General features: G+C 45.1%; 3 protein-coding genes and 1 non-coding gene across 4 annotated transcripts in view; 2 read left to right on the top strand and 2 right to left on the bottom strand.

Moving 5' to 3' along the window:
- The window catches only part of LOC144480999 (uncharacterized), a 262,003-nt gene that overhangs the window by 17,430 nt on the left and 224,147 nt on the right, over window positions 1–20,426 (top strand). The window lies entirely within an intron of this gene.
- On the bottom strand, window positions 3,949–4,021 carry trnak-uuu (transfer RNA lysine (anticodon UUU)). Its single transcript has one exon. It is a non-coding gene; the product is annotated as a tRNA-Lys (tRNA).
- LOC144481061 (uncharacterized) overlaps window positions 8,059–20,426 on the bottom strand; it is a 54,664-nt gene continuing 42,296 nt past the window's right edge. The window contains exons 6-7 of the mRNA XM_078200712.1: window positions 12,963–12,973; window positions 8,059–8,138 (exon numbers count right to left, since the gene is read on the bottom strand). Of these exons, the coding sequence (XP_078056838.1) occupies window positions 8,059–8,138; window positions 12,963–12,973 (91 nt within the window). The remainder of the gene's footprint in view (window positions 8,139–12,962; window positions 12,974–20,426) is intronic.
- LOC144481063 (uncharacterized) lies at window positions 9,755–12,811 on the top strand. The gene is made up of 2 exons (XM_078200713.1): window positions 9,755–9,996; window positions 11,105–12,811. Exon 2 carries the CDS (start codon window positions 11,456–11,458, stop codon window positions 12,128–12,130), a length of 675 nt encoding a protein of 224 aa, XP_078056839.1. The 5' UTR covers window positions 9,755–9,996; window positions 11,105–11,455; the 3' UTR covers window positions 12,131–12,811.

Below are 20,426 nucleotides of genomic sequence, written 5' to 3'. Positions count from 1 at the left end.
TAAGTAAAGTAACGTTTATTTATTAGTCACAAGTGGGCTTACATTAACACTGCAATTAAGTTATTGTGAAAATCCCCTAATCGCTGCACCGTGGCACCTGTTCGGGTACACTGAATGAGAATTTAGCATGACCAATGCATCAAACCTGCACATCTTTGGATTGTGGGAGGAAACTGGAGAACCCGGAGGAAACCTACGCAGACACGGGGAGAATGTGCAAACTCCACACAGACAGAGGGCATAGGTTTAAGGTGAGAGGGGAGAGATACAAAAGGGTCCAGAGGGGCAATTTTTTCACAGAGGGTGGTGGGTGTCTAGAATGATTGCCCCTGAATGGAGTGACTTGCTCAGCCATTTCAGAGGGGCAGTTAAGATTCACCCACATCGCTGTGTGGGTCTGGATTCACATGTAGGCCAGACCGGGTAAGGATGGCAGATTTCCTTCCCTAATAGGGAGCATTAATAGGGTGAACTGGACAGGTTTTTACAACAATCGATGACAATTTCATGGTCACCGTTACTGAGACTAACTTTATATAATTCCAAATTGATTCACTGAATTCAAATCCCACCAGCTGCCTGTCCCCAGATCCTTTGCTGGGTCTCTGCATTACTCGGCCAGCGACATTCCCACCACCTCCCCGTGAATGGAATATTCCACAGACCCTTAGTTAAACGGGAAGGAGAAAAGAGAGGCTTTGACCTTTGGATGACCTCATCATGAACTAAAGAAACCTTAAAGCTGACCATTCTGTAAAAGTTTGAAAACTTTATTTTTATAAAACACAGAGTAAGAAACAGGTGAAAAGTAACGATGGACGTTCTGACTGACATCAGAAACATTGATTGACCGGATAAACACTCACTACATCACAGAGCGATCCTCAACCATTAAAGAATTGACCCACAATAAGGAATGAGAGAGCCTTATAAAAAGGGGCAGGAGTTTACACAGAGAGGTGACACCCACAGCTGCTCAGGATAATGGAATTCAGTTCAGGAAGGGGATAAAGTGAGAAGATTTTGTGATTCAAGACAGAAGTATTGAACAATCTGGAATCAGTGCTTATCGAGCTTGCTGACCAGCCGAACACTTCAATTAATCTCATCATAAAAACTCCCAGTGTAAATAACATGGATTTGACTGACAAATGTTGAAGTGTTGGTTTAGAGCCACAAGTTTTGACTTCCCATTTGAGCCTGGGACACCTTTCTGTCTCTGTTGCTCGTGTCAATGACAGCCAGGCAACGGAGCTGAGGGCTGAATTTAGCTGCGAATAACAGGCCTGCATGGCAGTTGGGAAACTGCCATGGGGATCACACTAATAGAGAGACAGGAAGGCGCTGGAGGACTGACTGGGAAATGGGCCTCCAACCAATCGGGGCTCGGGAGGGGGTGACCAGGGCTGATGGTGACGTGACCCCCGGGGTTCAGTGTCCCTGTGTCCAAAGCGGGGAGTCACGGGAACAGGGGACAGAGGAGCTGAAGAGAAACCATTTGTGTCCAGAACATTGTGAACATCCTTTACTCTGGTTGTCTTTGATCCTCAAGTCATTTTCTGTTTGTTTTAACCATGTTCTGTTTCATTAATAAACTTTTATCAGTAAAAATATTTGATTGTTCTGGACTTTTCCTGATGAGATTGATGCACTTTAGGGAAAGTGGGTGAGAGGGGTTGGCAGGCTCTTTAACAGAAAGTGAGTCCCTCTAAGGTAATTGGCAAAGGAGCCAGAGGGGGAGATGAGATTTTATTTTTGACTCAGCGATGTTAGAAAATGGGGTTCAGGGAATCAATTAACCCTTTCTCCCCTTTTCCCAAACTCTGAAATGATTGCCAGTGATAACCCTTATTGGTGACAGTGGTTAGATTTTATTCAGGATCAATAAGAGCTGACACAGGCTAATGTCTGAGCAGTCGTATCAAAATGCAGCAGCATTACCATTACACTCTGGGTAGAAGCTGCATCTCCACGGAAATGCTCCCTGCTCTGCCCCAGATGCCATGGCACCAGTCAATGCAATATGTAAAACCTCGACAAATCTCTGTGCTCGGGGAATCCCTTCTTATACTTTGTTACATCACAAAGTCTATGGAGACTGATTTAACCCAATCATTGCCCAGCTAACATTTGAACGGCCCAATTAGAAAACCTGTCATTGAACCATCTGTACTTGCACAAGCCACGTCAAACTCTCAAACAATTGTCTTCCCACGCTGCGTCCCTGGTTCAGGGAGTCAGCATTCCCATGCCAAGCAGTGAAAACATGGTGGCCTTGACACCCAGGTATCATCCAGGATTCAAGGCCCTCCTGTTTTCTCTGTCCTCTGGGAGCTGTTTATCTCCCTGCTCCCACACAGCAAGTCGTCTGTTCTCAGCTCTGCTGGATTTCTGATAAAGTTTGGCCCCTTTTACACCTTTTGGATCAACAAACCATTTGGTCAATGACCCAAACCACAATTTCCCATCCTGTCACCTGTCAACCATCCTTACCCAGAGCGTAATCACAACAGGGATAAAAACAGGAGAAATGTAACAATCAAATTCAAAATCAAGGCACAGCCAGTTATAGAATTTAATTTAATGTTCACTAGTCAAAAAACCCGAAGTAGGGGGTTCCCCAGGATTCTTACAGACCACACCTTGAGGGGGGAGAACTCTCTCTCTGACCCTCACTCAATTTCACTCCGTTATTTTCCAGTTCTGTTCTGGCCCCGCCTGGGGAAACATCTACTCGATCTTTTCTACTCCTGAAGGAGCGCTGTGAGTTCTCGGTTACTAGTCCATAAGGACAGATGCTTCAAGCAACAGATCAAGCATGGATGTAAAAGTTTCCCCAGCTCTCTCTTTACCCCTATCCAACTTGTTGACACTTTGTAATCAGTATTATTTCTCCCAAGACCTGAATTGTCCCAATCTATATTATTTTTGTGAGCATGTTCAATGTGTTTAATTGGATCCTGATTGTTTTGAACTCAGTTTCTCTCTGGAGTGTGTGTCAATGCCTTGATGATGTCACAATGTTGTCTCAATGCCCTGGCCACATGAACCATTTCATGTCCTGCTGTGTCTCAAGTAGCTGTGTGTGTTTGGGACCCGCTCTTCACTCCATCTCATCATGAATTTAGGCTTGTTATTTTTCACATGTAACAAATCACATCTGTACACTCACTCCGGTGTCCCAAAATCATGTCACACATTCTTAACTCTCAGATGTGTTGATGAAAAGATCAATATGTCTGTCTTTCTTATCTTCTCCTGTTATAGTGCTGATATTTCATATAATGGCTGGGCTTTCAAATGTGGATTTCTTTTTAACAGAGTTCATGGACAATGATAAAAGTTCCAAGAGAAAGTGATCCACCTCTTCATCCCATCCCACGTTTTAGAGGTGTTGATGGAAAGGAGGTCATTGATATTGTGAAATATCATAAGAATAAAAAATCTACCAATTCAGACAATACTGAGATGTCAATCATTAAGCAGGTTATTGATTGTGGAGTAAAACCATTGACACATTTGCATCCGGTCTTTTCAAACTGGGCTATTTCCCTGTAAAATGAAAATAGACTAAGTTACTCCATGGTTTAAAGCTGGTGGTAAACATAGAAGAAACCCTACAGTGCAGAAAGAGGCCATCTGGCCCATCGAGTCTGCTCTGACCACAATCCCACCCAGGCCCTACTCCCATATCCCTACACGTTTACCCGCTAATCCCTCTCACCTATGCATCTCAGGACACTAAGGGGCAATTTTAGTGTGGCCAAACAACCTAACCCGCACATCTTTGGACTGTGGGAGGAAACCGGAGCACCCGGAGGAAACCCACGCAGACACGAGGAGAATGTGTACACAGACAGTGACCCAAGCCGGGAATCGAAACCAGATCCCTGGAGCTGTGAAGCAGCAGTGCTAACCACTGTGCTACCGTGCCACCCCAAACAACAACGCCCAACGTGGGGCTCGAACCCACAACCCTGAGATTAAAAGTCTCATGCTCTACCGACTGAGCTAGCCGGGCATATTATACTACATGACTATACTAATTACAGGAGAGTGTCTTCACTTTTCTCATTTTTCAGAGAAAAGAGAAGTCATTTGCTAAATGGTCTGATAATTCCATTCCTCAATGTAACTCACTGTGTAATAGTCAGACCAAGTCAGTCTATCTCATTATCACTGATGGAATTTGTGGAGAAAATGACGAATGCTGTGGACAAGAAGACAATTTACAATCGAGGTTTTTACTGATCTTACACAGATTTTGATACAATTGACCATGGAATATTACTTAAAACACTGGAAACAAGGGATTAGGGGAGTAGTGAATAAGTGGCTCAGAAGTTATTTGGAAATCTCAACAATTTGTAACAGTAGGTGATGTGAATCAGATTTTGTGAATATTCTGTGTGGAGTTTCACAGGGATCTGTTTTGGGCCTTCAATTGTTTATTTTATATATTAATGACATTTGGAATGCATCAGTTATTACAATTAGTTTTGTTTGCAGATGATGCCAATATTTTTTATTCTGGGTGGGATCTTCAAGAGCTTATTGAAATTGTTAGTGCTGAATTGGAGAAAATAAAAATATTGTTTGTCAAAAATGAATTGTGACCGACTCTGAGTGGAACGAAGTTTATGTTATTTGGTGAAGTAAATCCCTCGGTTAATATAATAAACAATGTCAACATTTACAAAAATAGAAGAGGGGTCAGACCCCTCTGATGAAGGGTCATCTAGACTCGAAACGTTGGCTCTATTCTCTCCCCACAGACAATGTCAACATTTATTTATTCATGGGATGTGGGTGTTGCTGGGACAGCATTTATTGCCCATTCCTAATTGTCCTTGATCTGAGAGAGCAATTAAAGGTAACCATGTTGCTGTGGATCTGGAGTTACATGTTGGTCAGACCAGATAAGGTTGGCAGATTTGCTTCCCTAAAGGACATCAGTAAACCAGATGGGCTTTTATGACAATCGACAATAGTTTCTAATCATCATTAGACATTTAATCCCAGATTTTCATCTAATTTATATTTCACCAGTTGCCACAATAGGATTCGAACCTGGGTCCCGAGAGCATTACCCTGAGTCTCTGGGTCACTCGTCCTGTGACACTGCCACTACACCATCGCCTCCCCAATATGGAAATATAGTTCTGGGTGTTCTCCGAGACCATACCTTTTGTTGGAAACCACACATACAATATATTAAAATAAAATAATCAAAGAGTATTGAAATTCTGAGTAAGACTAAATTTATATTGGATCCGCAGTCATTGCATATTTTGTATTGTTCACTTGAGATGATTCTTCAGAGGTTTGGGGAAACATTATAAAATAGCATGAATATTTGGGCAACATGGCGGCACTGTGGTGAGCAGTGCTGCCTCTCAGTGCCAGGAACCCAGGTTTGATTCCTGGCTTGGGTCACTGTGTGGAGTCTGCACATTCTCCCTGCGTCTGCGTGGATTTCCTCCGGGTGCTCCGGTTTCCTCCCACTGTCCGAAAGACGTGCTGGTTAGGTGCATTGGCCATGCTAAATTCTCCCTCAGTGTAGCCAAAGAGGTGCCGGAGTGTGGTGACTGGGGGATTTCCATTAACTTCATTTCAGTGTTAATGTAAGTCTACTTGTGACACGAATAAATAAACATCAAACTTTAACTTTATTAATCCTATCGATATGTTACAGAAAAAAGCCAAATGAATAGTAATAAAGTGAATTTTCAAGAACTTAGCAACAAATTACTTATAAAATGTCCAGTTTTTAAAGTTTAGGAAGTCAGTTGAACTGAAAACTGCAATGATTTTGGATGAAGCAAAAAAGGAATCATTGCCTGAAAATTTGCAAAGAACCTGTTGACTTTAAGGGATGAAGATCATGAATTAAGTAGAAAAAACCAAGTTTAAAAAATGTTATGTTTGTACAACTTTGAAGTCTGTGTATATTTCAGTTTGTGGATGAATCTTTGGAATGCTTTGGGTGAAGATTTGAAAATATGTGTAAATACAGCTTTAAAACAATGTCTTAGCTTCAAATGTTAGTTTATATGACGTCACGGAATAAAATAATGGTATTATCTATGAGTTTAATAGAGATACTATTTGAATAATCAGAACACAATAATGAGAAAATGATGTGACTGGGAACTGGGAATGATGAAGTATTTGATCCGTATTTGTGAAAAGGAGTTGAGATTTATAAGTTTGTACTTTTTCCGAGTCCTTTTTGATCAGGTGTTTATTTTATTTCTGGGCAGTGCAATATAGTATCTGAGTGCGGCACGGTGGCACAGTGGTTAGCACTGCTGCCTCACGGCACCAGGGACCCATGGTGAATTCCCGGCTTGGGTCACTGTCTGTGCGGAGCCTGCACGTTCTCCCCGTGTCTGCGTGGGTTTCCTCCGGGTGCTCCGGTTTCCTCCCATAGTTGGAAAGACATGCTGGTCAGGTGCATTGGCCATGCTAAATTCTCCCTCAGTCTCCCCAAATAGGTGCTGAGTTGTGGCAACTCAGGGATTTTCACAGTAACTTCATTGCAGTGTTAATGTGAGCCGGTTTGTGACACTAATAAATAAACATACTATTATAGTGTCATGTTCAAAATAAAGAAATCAGTTCAGTGTAACTTAGGTAAGGGGCCCATTAAATTCTCCCACAAGAGACCTCGTACCTTTACCATTTCTTATCTCGACCCAAACCGATCCTTCATCCTGATCTTTCAGGCTAAGGTGGTAGCTCTGTACTGAACTAATGTCATCATTAATTAATGGGAGAGATCCTGTCACCTTTTCCTAGCTTCCTGCCATTCCATTATGTCAAATACCCTTCAATATTTAGATCCCAGCCTCCGTGACCTTTCAGCTAAGTCTCTGTAATGTCTATCAGGACACACACATTTATCTCTATCCGCGCTGACAATTCATCCTTTTTGTTACAAATGCTGTGTGCATTTTCAGAGATTCAATAATCTAATAGGGATTTAATGTGAAACCTCTTTACCAGCGAGTGGTGAGACTGTAGAACTCACTACCACAGTTGAGGTGAATAGCATGAATACATTGAAGGGGAAGCTAGATACATACATGAGGGAGAAAGGAATAGAAGGATATGCTGATGGGGGGAGATGAAGAGGGATGGGTGGAGGCTCATGTGGAGCATAAATACTGACACAGACCAATTGAGCCGACTGGCCCGGCCCTGTGCTGTAGACTCAATGGGACAGAGACAAATGTATTTATTTTACATCGACCTTTGGTGGTAGGAAAAACATTATTTATGATCCAGGATTAAATAAACATCCTTCACCAGTTTTTGTGGATCATTTCAGTGGAAATGTGCTCTCCCAGGCTCAAAGAGCATCAGCCCACTGGAAACAAAGTTGTGAGATTGGCCAGTCCAGCAGAAAGAAACCCTCCGACCCTCCCACTTCACCAACTGTCAGAATGAATGTGGTTCAGTCCTGGGTGTGATTAAGCAGAATCCAATGCTTGTAATCGCTTATGAACTTGCTGGTGTCTCAGCAGGTGGGATGATCGTGTGAATCCCTTTCCACATTCATTGCAGGCAAACGGCCTCTCCCCAGTGTGAAGTCGCTGGTGCGTCAGCAGGTTAGATAATCGACTGAATCCCTTCTGACACACAAAGCAGTTAAATGGCCTCTCCCCCGTGTGAACTCGCTGGTGTGAAATCAGGTTGGATGAATCACTGAATCCCTTGCCGCACACTGAGCAGGTGAACGGCCTCTCCCCGGTGTGGACTCGCTGGTGTGTCTGCAGGCTGGATGCCTGGCTAAATCCCTTTCCACACAGTAAGCAGGTGAACGGCCTCTCCCCAGTGTGAGTTCGCTGGTGTGAAAACAGGTTGGACGAATCACTGAATCCTTTACCACACTCAAAACAGGTGAAGGAAGCCTCCCCAGTATGAAGTTGCTGGTGTCTCAGCAGGTTGGCGGAGATACTGAATCCCTTCCCACACACAGAGCAGGGAAACGGCCTCTCTCCGGTGTGAACTCGCTGGTGTGTCTGCAGTGTGGATGAATCGCTGAATCCCTTCTCACACATGGGGCAAGTGAATGGCCTCTCTCCATTGTGAACTCGCTGGTGTATCAGCAAGTGCGATGACTGAGTGAATCCCTTCCCACACTGAGAGCAGGTGAATGGCCTCTCCGCGGTGTGAACTCGCTGGTGTGTCCGCAAGATCGATAACCGAGTGAATCCTTTCCCACAATTGGAGCAGGAGAATGGCCTCTCCCCGGTGTGACTGCGTCGATGAATTTCCAGCACTGATGGGGAACGGAATGACTTTTCACAGTCCTCACATTTCCATGGTTTTTCCATGATCCGTGTGTCTTTCTGTCTCTCCTGCAGTTTTCACAATACGTGCACTGGAACACCGTCACTCGGGTTGCACGGGCCTTGATGCTTTTCTGTTCACACCAATGGTTCACCCAATTCAGTAAGAAGTTTAACAACACCAGGTTAAAGTCCAACAGGTTTATTTGGTAGCAAAAGCCACACAAGCTTTCGGAGCTCTAAGCCCCTTCTTCAGGTGAGTGGGAATTCTGTTCACAAACAGAGCATATAAAGACACAGACTCAATTTACATGAATAATGGTTGGAATGCGAATACTTACAACTAATCAAGTCTTTAAGAAACAAAACAATGTGAGTGGAGAGAGCATCAAGACAGGCTAAAAAGATGTGTATTGTCTCCAGACAAGACAGCCAGTGAAACTCTGCAGGTCCACGCAACTGTGGGGGTTACAAATAGTGTGACATGAACCCAATATCCAGGTTGAGGCCGTCCTCATGTGTGCGGAACTTGGCTATCAGTTTCTATCGACACCGCATTGCATCATGTCACCCAATTCAAACAGCTATACGTTTCTTCTTCCAGATTCAAACCGATGACATTCAGCTCCCATGAATTGAGTGACTGTTAGATCTTGACATTTCTATCAGTAAATCCTCTCCTTCTAATATCCTGTAAAAAGAATTTACAAAAGTCATCACTATCAAAACAAGATAGAAATTCAGTACAGACAATTCTAATTCATGTGGAACTCTGCAAAGGATGTCAATATCTTTAAGAGAGAGAGAAACCTGGGCCAATCTTTCCAGAGTCTGCAGCCTCCCTGGATTCACTTCCTTTCCCTTCAGTTGCTGCAAGTCCCCAATTTCCCCCAGAATGAGAAAATAAATGGAAAGGGGGAAACATTTGATTTCCTCCCAGATGTTGCCCAGAGGAGGAAGTTTCACTGAGTCTGAATCTGAATCAATCGAGCTTCCGCATTGTGACGTCCACAATGGAGCCTGCCTGAATGAGCCAATAAAAATCAGTCTCTTCCGCAATGACGTTATGGTGTTCCAGTGCGCAGGCCCGGGCGCGCGGACCCGGGAGCCCCGCCCCCACCCATTGTTCCCCTCCCCCTACACCACATCGAGCCAAGGTTTCCACGCAACCGGCTGACGGCTCCGGCCAGAGCGAGAAGCCGCTCGGTGATCTCCCCCTCCCCCCGGCCCCGGGATTGCGCATGTCCAAGAGAGAGGGGAAACTGCGCATGTGCGGGGTAGACGCCTCCTGACCTTCATGCTGGGGTGTTGACCAATGGGAAGAGTTGGAGGACCGGAAGGACTCTGGTCCTCCAGCCAATCAGGTCTTTGTGACAGTCAGATTGAGCTGCACTGAAACTTCCTCCTGTCGGAAGGGAGTTATTTTGATGACATGGGTTACGCCAGCGTCATATCCCAGATGAAGCGAGGTTCCTCAGTATGTTTTATTCTCCAAACAAGCGATCAGATGACATCGAACTCTGGCGGATAACTAATTTATCACTTATTTCCTTAAAAGAGGTCAACATCTCGCTCTTTCCTTTGTACTTTGATTTCTGTTCGGGCTGTTCCCCCTCCTTTTGGGGAGCTGCCCCTTTTACTTTGTCCTGATTTAACTTGAGTTTGTTCATTTGTTTTGACCTAAAAGAGTCCAACATCTGTGAGTAAAACACTTTCTTTTCTCCCCCTTTCCAATTCTTTTCTCATTCTGGGGGAAATTGGGGACTTGCAGCAACTGAAGGGAAAGGAAGTGAATCCAGGGAAGCTGCAGACTCTGGAAAAGTTGGCCCAGGTTTCTCTCTCTCTTAAAGACATTGATATAGAAGATAGGAGCAGGAGGAGGCCATTTGGCCCTTCGAGCCTGCTCCGCCATTCATTACAATCATGGCTGATCATCCAACTGAGTAGCCGAATCCTGCTTTTTCCCCATAACCTGTGATCCCATTCGCCCCGAGTGCTTTATCCAGCCGCCTCTTGAATACATTCAATGTTTTGGCACCAACTACTTCCTGTGGTAATAAATTCCACAGGCTCACCACTCTTTGGGTGAAGAAATGTCTCCTCACCTCCGTCCTAAATGGTCTACCCTGAATCCTCAGACTGTGACCCCCAGTTCTGGACTCCATCAGGAACATCCTCCCTGCATCTATCCTGTCTCAACCTGTAGAATTTTATAAGTCTCTTTGAGATTCCCCCCTCATTCACCTGAACTCCAACGAAAACAATTCTAACCGAGTCAATCTCTCCTCCTACATCAGTCCTGTGATTCCCTGAATCAGCCTGGTGAACATCCTTTGCTCCCTCAACTTGACACATTTATTTGTCTGTCTAAAAGGATGGTCTTTTTCCTAATGTTCACAATTAAAGGGCAGCTTTCCCCAGGAGATGGCTGACATTTAAGGGGACAGTAAATTAATATAGGACAGAGATATGTCTAGTGTTATTATATGGTACCCAGATTAGATACATTCTTTATGCTTCTGTAATAAAATACATTTATTATTATTTCTTGCATTGTAATATAATGCTGCAGCGATGTTATACATTTCCAGTCATAAAGTCATTACAGCACAGAAGGAATCCATTCGGTAACTCGAGTCCATGCTGACTCTCTGTATAACATTCCAGTCCCATTCCCACTCTATATCCCCATTCTCCTGAAAGTATATTTCCTTCAAGCGCCCATCCACTTTCATTTTTAAATAGAATCCTGCTCTGAATTTCTATCCTGTCCTGACACTGATGACTTTTGTAACCTCATTTTACAGGATATTGAAAGAGGAATCACAGACCGAAATCTCAAACGTCACGTCTAGATCTGACAGAGTCATATTCCTTGGAAGCTGAATATCATCGGACTTTGAATCTAGAAGGAGAAATGGTTGTCCAGTCTGTCGATTTGAAAAGATTTCAAACATCAGTGTGACTGGAAAAGCACCAACACACTGCCACACTCGAGTGAGAGTGTTCCAGCGCACGGACTAAAGGGCTTTAACCAGTTACACAGCCTGAATAAATATCACACCATTCACAGCGGGTAGAGACTGTACCCGTGTTCTGTGTGTCGACGAGGCTTCAACTGATTGTCCACCCAAGACAGAGGCAAGGACACCTGCACCATGGAGAAACCATGGAAATGTGGGGACTGTGGGAAGAGATACAGATACCCAACTGAGCTGGAAGCTCATCGGCGCAGCCACACTGGGGAGAGACCATTCACGTGCTTTCAGTGTGGGAAGGGATTCACTCAGTCATTCAACCTGCAGACACACCAGCGAGTTCACACTGGGGAGAAGCCGTTCACATGTTCTCAGTGTGGGGAGGGATTCAGTCATTTATCCAGCCTGTGGAGGCACCAGCAAGCTCACACTGGGGAGAGGCCATTCATCTGCTCTCAGTGTGGGAAAGGATTCGCTTGTTCATCCAACCTGCGGGCACATGAGCGCATTCATACTGGGAAGAGGCCATTCACCTGCCCTCAGTGTGGGAAGGGATTCACTCAGTCAGCCCACATGCAGACACACTACCAAGTTCACACAGGGGAGAGGCCATTCACCTGCTCTCACTGTGGGAAGGGATTCACTCGGTCATCCCACCTGCAGATACACCAGCGAATTCACACTGGGGAGAGACCGTTCACCTGCTCTCAGTGTGAGAAGGGATTCACTCAGTCATCCCACCTGCAGACACACCAGCGAGTTCACACTGGAGAGAGGCCCTTCACCTGCTCTGTGTGTGAGAAGAGATTCAGTCTTTCATCCCACCTGCTGAGACACCAGCGAGTTCACGAGTGATTCCAGTGGTTGGATTCTGCTGTTATTGTTTCTGCTCTCAATTACATCCAGGACTGCATTTTGTTCATTCTCACAGTTGGTCAATGGGGAGGGTCGGAGGGTTTCTTTCTGCGGGACTGGTCGGTCTCACAACTTTGCCTCCAGTGGGCTGATGCTCTTTGAGTCTTGTTGCGAATACCTGGTTTCAAATTTCACAAGGATCACAGAGTGACCGGGTGTGAGGAAGTTCAGAGATATTTAGTCAGCATTTCTGTTTGAAACCCCCCAAATTCCCATCCAATTTCCTTTGTAATTGTTTATTGTCTCCACTTCCTCCACCCTCGTAGGCAGCGAGTTCCAGGTCATTACCATTCGCTGCATCAAAATATTCTTCCTCACATCCCCCACTGCATCTCTGACTCAAATCCTTAAATCTGTGCCCCCCTCGTCCTTGTCCCTTCAGCTAATGGGAACAGCTTTTCTTTGTCCGCCTTATCTAAACCTGTTAGAATCTTGTCCACCTCTATCAAATCTACCCTCAACCTCCTTTGCTCCAAGAGGAACAACCCCAGCCTGACATTGACAATAAAGAACAAACTAACAGAATATGTTAATACCTGAAATCAAATGGGGTTGTTGAATTTTTGTTTTAAAGATATTGTGAATATATTGTCCTGGACAATAAAGGAATTGGAATAACTCAGCTTGGGAGTGGTTGAATGGAATATATCAATCTGGAACCCACCAACAGTGAGTGAAAGTCTGGAATGTGTAGCTGGAAATCCCTCCCTATGGGCGTACTTACACCTCAGGCATTGTAACAGTTCAGGAAGGCAGTGTTGGGGTTGACCACGGCCGAGGCAGCTACATACAGCCACATATTCTGTTATAATTGAAGGACTGCAGATTGAATGTGAGGCATTGTGGGACTGGACTATCTTGACCACATTCCTGTGACTGCTCAGTTTCTGCAATCATGAACCATTAAAGCTACTTAGCAGGGCCCCAACAGAGGACCTGGTGAGAATATTTACTCAGAACGAGTGAGAATTAAACTGGGGCGGCACAGTGGTACAGTGGTTAGCACTGCTGCCTCACAGCTCCAGGGACCCGGGTTCGATTCCCAGCTTGGGTCATTGTCTGTGTGGAGTTTGCACATTCTCCCCTTGTCTGTGTAGGTTTCCTCCGGGTGCTCCAGTTTCCTCCCACAGTCCAAAGAAGTGCGGGTGAGGTGGATTGGCCATGCTAAATTGCCCCTTAGTGTCAGGGGGACTAGCTAGGGTAAATGCATGGGGTTATGGGGATAGGGTCGGTGGGATTGTGTTTGGTGCAGACTTGATGGGCTGAATGGCCTCCTTCTGCACTGTAGAGATTCTATGAGATTATTGTAGGACCGGCTGGTGTTCAGCAGCTGAGAAACCTAGAATCTGTAAAAATGGGGTCTGACTAATCAACAAACGGGGGTAGGTAGCTGACTAAGAAGTTAAGAAGCGTTCTCAGGCATGTTTAAATTATTTTATCATAAATTTGTGATAAGAACTGTGAGGGACTTGTGACCTGATAGTCGGTGAAGTGACGGTATACTCCAAGTAGCACTGGACTGAAAAGCAGGCCTCTGAGAGTAGATTCTAATGGTTATAATCCGACCCAAGCATGGCCAGTGACAAATCAGAGCTCAAGTGGGGACTGGACAGGTCTCTTACCTGCCATTTGGAAACTAAGAACAAGAAACTTATCGATTAAAATGATTAGAGAATAGAGCCAATCTTTCGAGTCAGGATGACACTTCAGAAGCACTCTTATAAAGGGTCATCCAGAATCGAAACATTGGCTCTATTCTCTCTCCACAGATACTGTCAGACCTGCTGAGATTTTCCAGCATTTTCTGTTGTTGTTTCAGATTCCAGCATCCGCAGTATTTAACTTTTATGATAAAATGATTAGTTCTGATTGGAATCCCCACGACCCTCCCGCAAAACAGAGGGAGTGGTGGCAAAGGAAGAAACAGGATAAGGATGATAAAGTCTGGGTTCTGATTCTCCGAGCCCAAATCTCCTCTGCACTCTTTCCAGTGCTTCCACATCCTTCTTGTAGTGAGGTGACCAGAACTGCACACAATATTCCAAATGTGGTCTCACCAAGGTCCTGTACAGTTGCAGCATAACCCCACGGCTCTTAAACTCCAACCCCCTGTTAATAAAAGCTAACACACTATCGGCCTTCTTCACAGCTCTATCCACTTGAGTGGCAACCTTTAGAGATCTGTGGATATGGACCCCAAGATCTCTCTGTTCCTCCACAGTCTTCAGAACCCTACCTTTGACCCTGTAATCCACATTTAAATTAGTCCTACCAAAATGAATCACCTCACATTTATCAGGGTTAAACTCCATTTGCCATTTTTCAGCCCAGCTTTGCATCCTATCTATGTCTCTTTGCAGCCTACAACAGCTGTCCACCTCATCCACTACTCCACCAATCTTGGTGTCATCAGCAAATTTACTGATCCACCCTTCAGCCCCCTCCTCTAAGTCATTAATAAAAATCACAAAGAGCAGAGGACCAAGCACTGATCCCTGCGGCACTCCGCTAGCAACCTGCCTCCAATCCGAAAATTTTCCATCCACCACCACCCTCTGTCTTCGATCAGACAGCCAGTTACCTATCCAATCGGCCAACTTTCCCTCTATCCCACACCTCCTCACTTTCATCATAAGCCGACCATGGGGGACCTTATCAAACGCCTTACTAAAATCCATGTATATGACATCAACTGCCCTACCTTCATCAACACACTGAGTTACCTCCTCAAAAAATTCTATCAAATTTGTGAGGCACGACTTGCCCTTCACGAATCCGTGCTGACTATCCCGGATTAATCCGCATCTTTCTAAATGGTCGTAAATCCCATCTCTAAGGACCTTTTCCATCAATTTACCAACCACTGAAGTAAGACTAACCAGTCTATAATTACCAGGGTCATTTCTATTCCCTTTCTTAAACAGAGGAACAACATTCACCATTCTCCAGTCCTCTGGCACCATCCCCGTGGACAGCGAGGACCCAAAGATCAAAGCCAAAGGCTCTGCAATCTCATCCCTTGCCTCCCAAAGAATCCTAGGATACATTTCATCAGGCCCAGGGGACTTATCGACCTTCAGTTTATTCAAAACTGCCAGGACATCCTCCCTCCGAACATCTATTTCCTCCAGCCTATTAGCCTGTAACACCTTCTCTTCCTCAAAAACATGGCCCCTCTCCTTGGTGAACACTGAAGAAAAGTATTCATTCATCACCTCGCCTATCTCTACTGATTCCATACACAAGTTCCCACTACTGTCCTTGACCGGCCCTAACCTCACCCTGGTCATTCTTTTATTCCTCACATAAGAGTAAAAAGCCTTGGGGTTTTCCTTGATCTGACTCGCCAAGGACTTCTCGTGTCCCCTCCTAGCTCTCCTCAGCCCCTTTTTCAGCTCATTCCTTGCTAACTTGAAACCTTCAATCGAGCCATCTGAACCTTGTTTCCTCATCCCTACATAAGCTTCCCTCTTCCTTTTCACAAGACATTCCACCTCTTTTGTGAACCATGGTTCCCTCACTCGGCCATTTCCTCCCTGCCTGACAGGGACATACCTATCAAGGACATCCAGTATTTGTTCCTTGAAAAAGTTCCACTTTTCATTAGTTCCTTTCTCTGACAGTTTCTGTTCCCAACTTATGCCCCCTAATTCTTGCCGAATCGCATCATAATTACCTCTCCCCCAATTGTAAACCTTGCCCTGCCGTACGGCCCTATCCCTCTCCATTGCAATAACAAAAGACACCGAATTGTGGTCACTATCTCCAAAGTGCTCTCCCACAACCAAATCTAACACTTGGCCCGGTTCATTTCCCAGTACCAAATCCAATGTGGCCTCACCTCTTGTCGGCCTATCCACATATTGTGTCAGGAAACCCTCCTGCACACACTGCACAAAAACTGCCCCATCCGAACTATTTGACCTACAAAGGTTCCAATCAATATTTGGAAAGTTAAAGTCCCCCATGACAACTACCCTGTGACCCCCACACATATCCATAATCTGCTTAGCAATTTCTTCCTCCACATCTCTATTACTATTTGGGGGCCTATAGTAAACTCCTAACAACGTGACCGCTCCTTTCCTATTTCTAACCTCAGCCCATATAACCTCAGTGTGCAGATCCCCCTCGAAGTGCCTTTCCGCAGCCGTTAAACTATCCTTGATTAACAATGCCACTCCTCCACCTCTTTTACCAGCTTCCCTAGACTTAGTGAAACATCTATACCCCAGAACATCCAACAACCATTCCTGTCCTTGTTCTACCCACGTCTCCGTAATGGCCACAACATCGTAGTCCCAAGTACCAATCCACGCCCCAAGTTCATCTACCTTGTTCCGGATGCTCCTTGCATTGAAGTAGACACACTTCAACCCACCTTCCTGTCTACCGGTACCCACCCTTGACCCTGATACCTTCCCCAATACCTCATCACCCTCACTGACTTCTGGACTACAACTCCTTTTCCCACTCCCCTGACTAATTACTTTAAACCCCCCTGAAGAGCCGTAACAAATTTCCCTCCTAGGATATTGGTGCCCCTCTGGTTCAGGTGCACCCCGTCCTGTTTGTACAGGTCCCACCTTCCCCAGAATGTGTTCCAATTATCCACGTATCTGAAACCCTCCCTCCTACACCATCCCTGCAACCACATGTTTAACTGCACTCTCTCCCTGTTCCTCAACTCGCTATCACGTGGCACCGGCAACGTACCAGAGATGACCACATGTTTTGTCTTGGCTCTCAGCTTCCAGCCCAGCTCCAGAAATTCCTGCTTTAAATCCCCGTCCCTTCTCTTACCTATGTCATTGGTACCAATGTGTACCACGACTTGTGACTGTTTCCCCTCCCCCTTCAGAATCCGGAAAACACGGTCTGAGACGTCACGGACCTTGGCATCCGGTAGGCAACATACCATCGGTGAGTCTCTTTTGCTGCCACAGAACCTCCTATCTATCCCTCTAACTAACGAGTCCCCAATAACTATTGCCCTCCCGCTCTGCCCCTTACCCTCCCGAGCCACAGAGACGGACACAGTGCTGGAGATCCTCTCACTGCGGCTCACCACTGGTATGTCATCCCCCTCAACCGTATCCAAAGCGGAATACTTGTTGCTAAGGGGAACGAGCACCGGGGATCCCTGCACAGACTGCTTCCTCACAGCCCCTCTCACCGTCACCCATCTGTTTTCATTCCTCGGAGTAACTGTATTCCTAAAGCTTCTGTCTATGGCCACCTCTGCATCCCTAATGATCTTAAGTTCATCCAACTCCAGCTCCAGTTCCCTAACACGATTTTGGAGGAGCTGCAGATGGGTGCACTTCCCACAGGTGTAATCAGCAGGGACACTGTCGTCATCCCTCACCTCAAACATAGTGCAAGAGGAACATAGCACTGCCTGCACACCCATCCCCTCTAGATACCTTGCCAGTACCAGGTAGAAACAGCAAAAATGAATTAAACTCACCCCTGCTCGCCCTTTCTGCCTAAGCCCTGTGAGCCAAAGCCTTATAGCTCGCACTCTGCTTCCCACTCACTCCACTGCCCGCTCCCGACGCTGCCCGCTGTATACTGCAGCCTACCTTTTATACTTCGCGCGCTTAACAAACCCTTCCCAGACTCCTTAGCAGCCCACTTCCAGTTTTCACTTTAAACTTAAAATACTACTGCAAAAGTAAAGGCCAAAAAAAACACACACCAGCTGACTAATTAAATAAATAAACAATTCAATTAATCTCTCACCAGCACTGCTGCCTCCAATCACTCCCTCTCAGCTTTCGACATTTTTAAAGTATAAAAAAGTGGTCTTGAGAAGGCAATTTGGTCGAGAAAGGTGGAGGGAGAGATGTTTACAGAGAAGTGTCGAGAGCTGTTGGTTTTACAAGTTATCCACGTTTTTGGAGCGGTCACTTCATGTCCTGGTGTGAGAGGGATGGAGAGAAGTCAGTTCAATTGTTAAAAGTTAAACTTTCTCTATTAACTGTTAATCGACACTCTGTTTTTTTTTATCTTTCTGACTTGTTAAATTTTTAATGATTAATAAAGTTTCTGAATTCACCATTTAAAGTATTCTTTCTTGCCATATGATTAAGTCACTGGAACCTGGTGTGATTTACTATTAGGGAGGTTATTGTAAACAAGGCGGCACGGTAGCACAGTGGTTAGCACTGCTGCTTCACAGCTCCCGGGTTCGATTCCTGGCTCGGGTCACTGTCTGTGTGGAGTTTGCACATTCTCCTCGTGTCTGCGTGGGTTTCCTCCGGGTGCTCCGGTTTCCTCCCACAGTCCAAAGATGTGCGGGTTAGGTTGATTGGCCAGGTTAAAAAATTGCCCCTTAGAGTCCTGGGATGTGTAGGTTAGAGGGATTAGCGGGTAAAATATGTGGGGGTAGGGCCTGGGTGGGATTGTGGTCGGTGCAGACACGATGGGCCGAATGGCCTCCTTCTGCACTGTAGGGTTTCTATGATTCTTTCTAAGAGAACCCCCATAAATCTTAGTTCAAATAAATCAAAGTTCTGACAAATGGAATGTTATCCTTTATTATTCCGGACAAATGTGAGGTAATACATTTTGGAAGGTCTAATACAGATAGGAAATATACAGTAAATGGCAGAACCCTTAAGAATATTGATAGGCAAAGGGATCTCGGTGTACAGGTACACAGTTCACTGAAAGTGGCAATGCAGGTGGAGAAGGTAGTCAAGAAGGCAGATGGCATGCTTGCCTTCATCGGCCAGGGTATTGAATTTAAAAATTGGCAAGTCATGTTGCAGCTTTATAGAACTTAGGCCGCACTTGGAATATAGTGTTCAATTCTGGTCGCCATACCACCAGAAGGATATGGAGGCTTTGGAGAGGGTACAGAAAGGATTTACCAGGATGTTGCCTGGTATGGAGGGCATTAGCTATGAGGAGAGGTTGGAGCAACTTGGTTTGTTCTCACTGGAGCGACGGAGGTTGAGGGGAGACCTGATAGAAATCTACAAGATTATGAGGGCATGGACAGAGCGGATAGTCAGAAGCTTTTTCCCAGGGTGGAAGAGTCAGTTACTAGAGGGCATAGGTTTAAAGTGCGAGGTGGAAGATTTAAAGGAGATGTACAAGGCAGATTTTTTAGAGAGAGAGTAGTGGGTGCCTGGAACGCGTTGTCGGGGGAGGTAGTGGAAGCGGATACGGTAGTGACTTTTAAGGGGCGTCTTGACAAGGACATGAATAGGATGGGAATAGAGGGATATGGTCTCCGGAAGGGTAGGGGCTTTTAGTTAAGTCAGGCAGCACGGTTGGTGCAGGCTTGGAGGGCCGAAGGGCCTGTTCCTGTGCTGTAATTTCCTTTGTTCTTTGTTCTATTACGAGAGAAATTGAACAGAGAAGTAAAGATGTTCTGTTTCAGTTATACAGGGCGTTGCTGAGACTGCATCTTGAATACTGGGTGCAGCTTTGTCTCCTGTTTAAGAAATGATACAAATGCATTGAAAGTGGTTCAGAGGAGGTTTAATAGATTGCTTCCCAATTCTTGACCTTCACAGGATAAATTTTGTCCGAATTTCCTTGTCTTCACCTCTGACAAAGAGTAATCCTGACTCAAAATGTTGTCTCTATTCTCTCTTTACAAATGCTGTCAGACTTGCTGAGATTGTCCAGCATTTTCTGTTTTTGTTTCAGATTCCAACAACAGCAGAATTTTGCCTTTATACTAATTCTTGTTGGATAAGGGCATCAAAAGTATTGGGTATAACACGAGAACGCAACACAAACAGATCAGCCATGATCTAAATAAATGGTGGAGCCGACTCAAAGGGCCAAATGGCCGACTTCTGCTCCAATGTCGAATGTTGGTCACAAATTCCTGAAAGATTGTGAAACAAGACTGGAAGATTCGCCTTGCTTGTGTTAGTGGGAAAATGTCCAGGAGAACCATCACTGTGAAGGACAGTTCTGGGATTAAAGGTTGCCAGACTGGAAAAGGAAAACAATGGAAATAAACCCTTGGGGAGTAAAGAATCACTTTGGGCTGGTTTTTGGAGAAAGAGTGTCAACATTCCAAGGCAGGGTAAAATATATCCATTGAGTGGATATTTAATGGTGTTAAGAGTAAAAGGGCAAAGTTTAATTTTACAGTTTAAGGGCTATGTTCCCTATAAAAAAGTGTTTAATCATTGTTGCTTCCAGTTTGTTGGAATAAACATCAGAAAACTTGAAGTTTTGTCGTGTGATTCTTTAATTTGTTTACTGG

Source organism: Mustelus asterias, chromosome 30, assembly GCF_964213995.1.
Source record: "Mustelus asterias chromosome 30, sMusAst1.hap1.1, whole genome shotgun sequence".
Taxonomy (NCBI): domain Eukaryota; kingdom Metazoa; phylum Chordata; class Chondrichthyes; order Carcharhiniformes; family Triakidae; genus Mustelus; species Mustelus asterias.
This window is presented reverse-complemented; position numbering and strand designations above follow the sequence as displayed.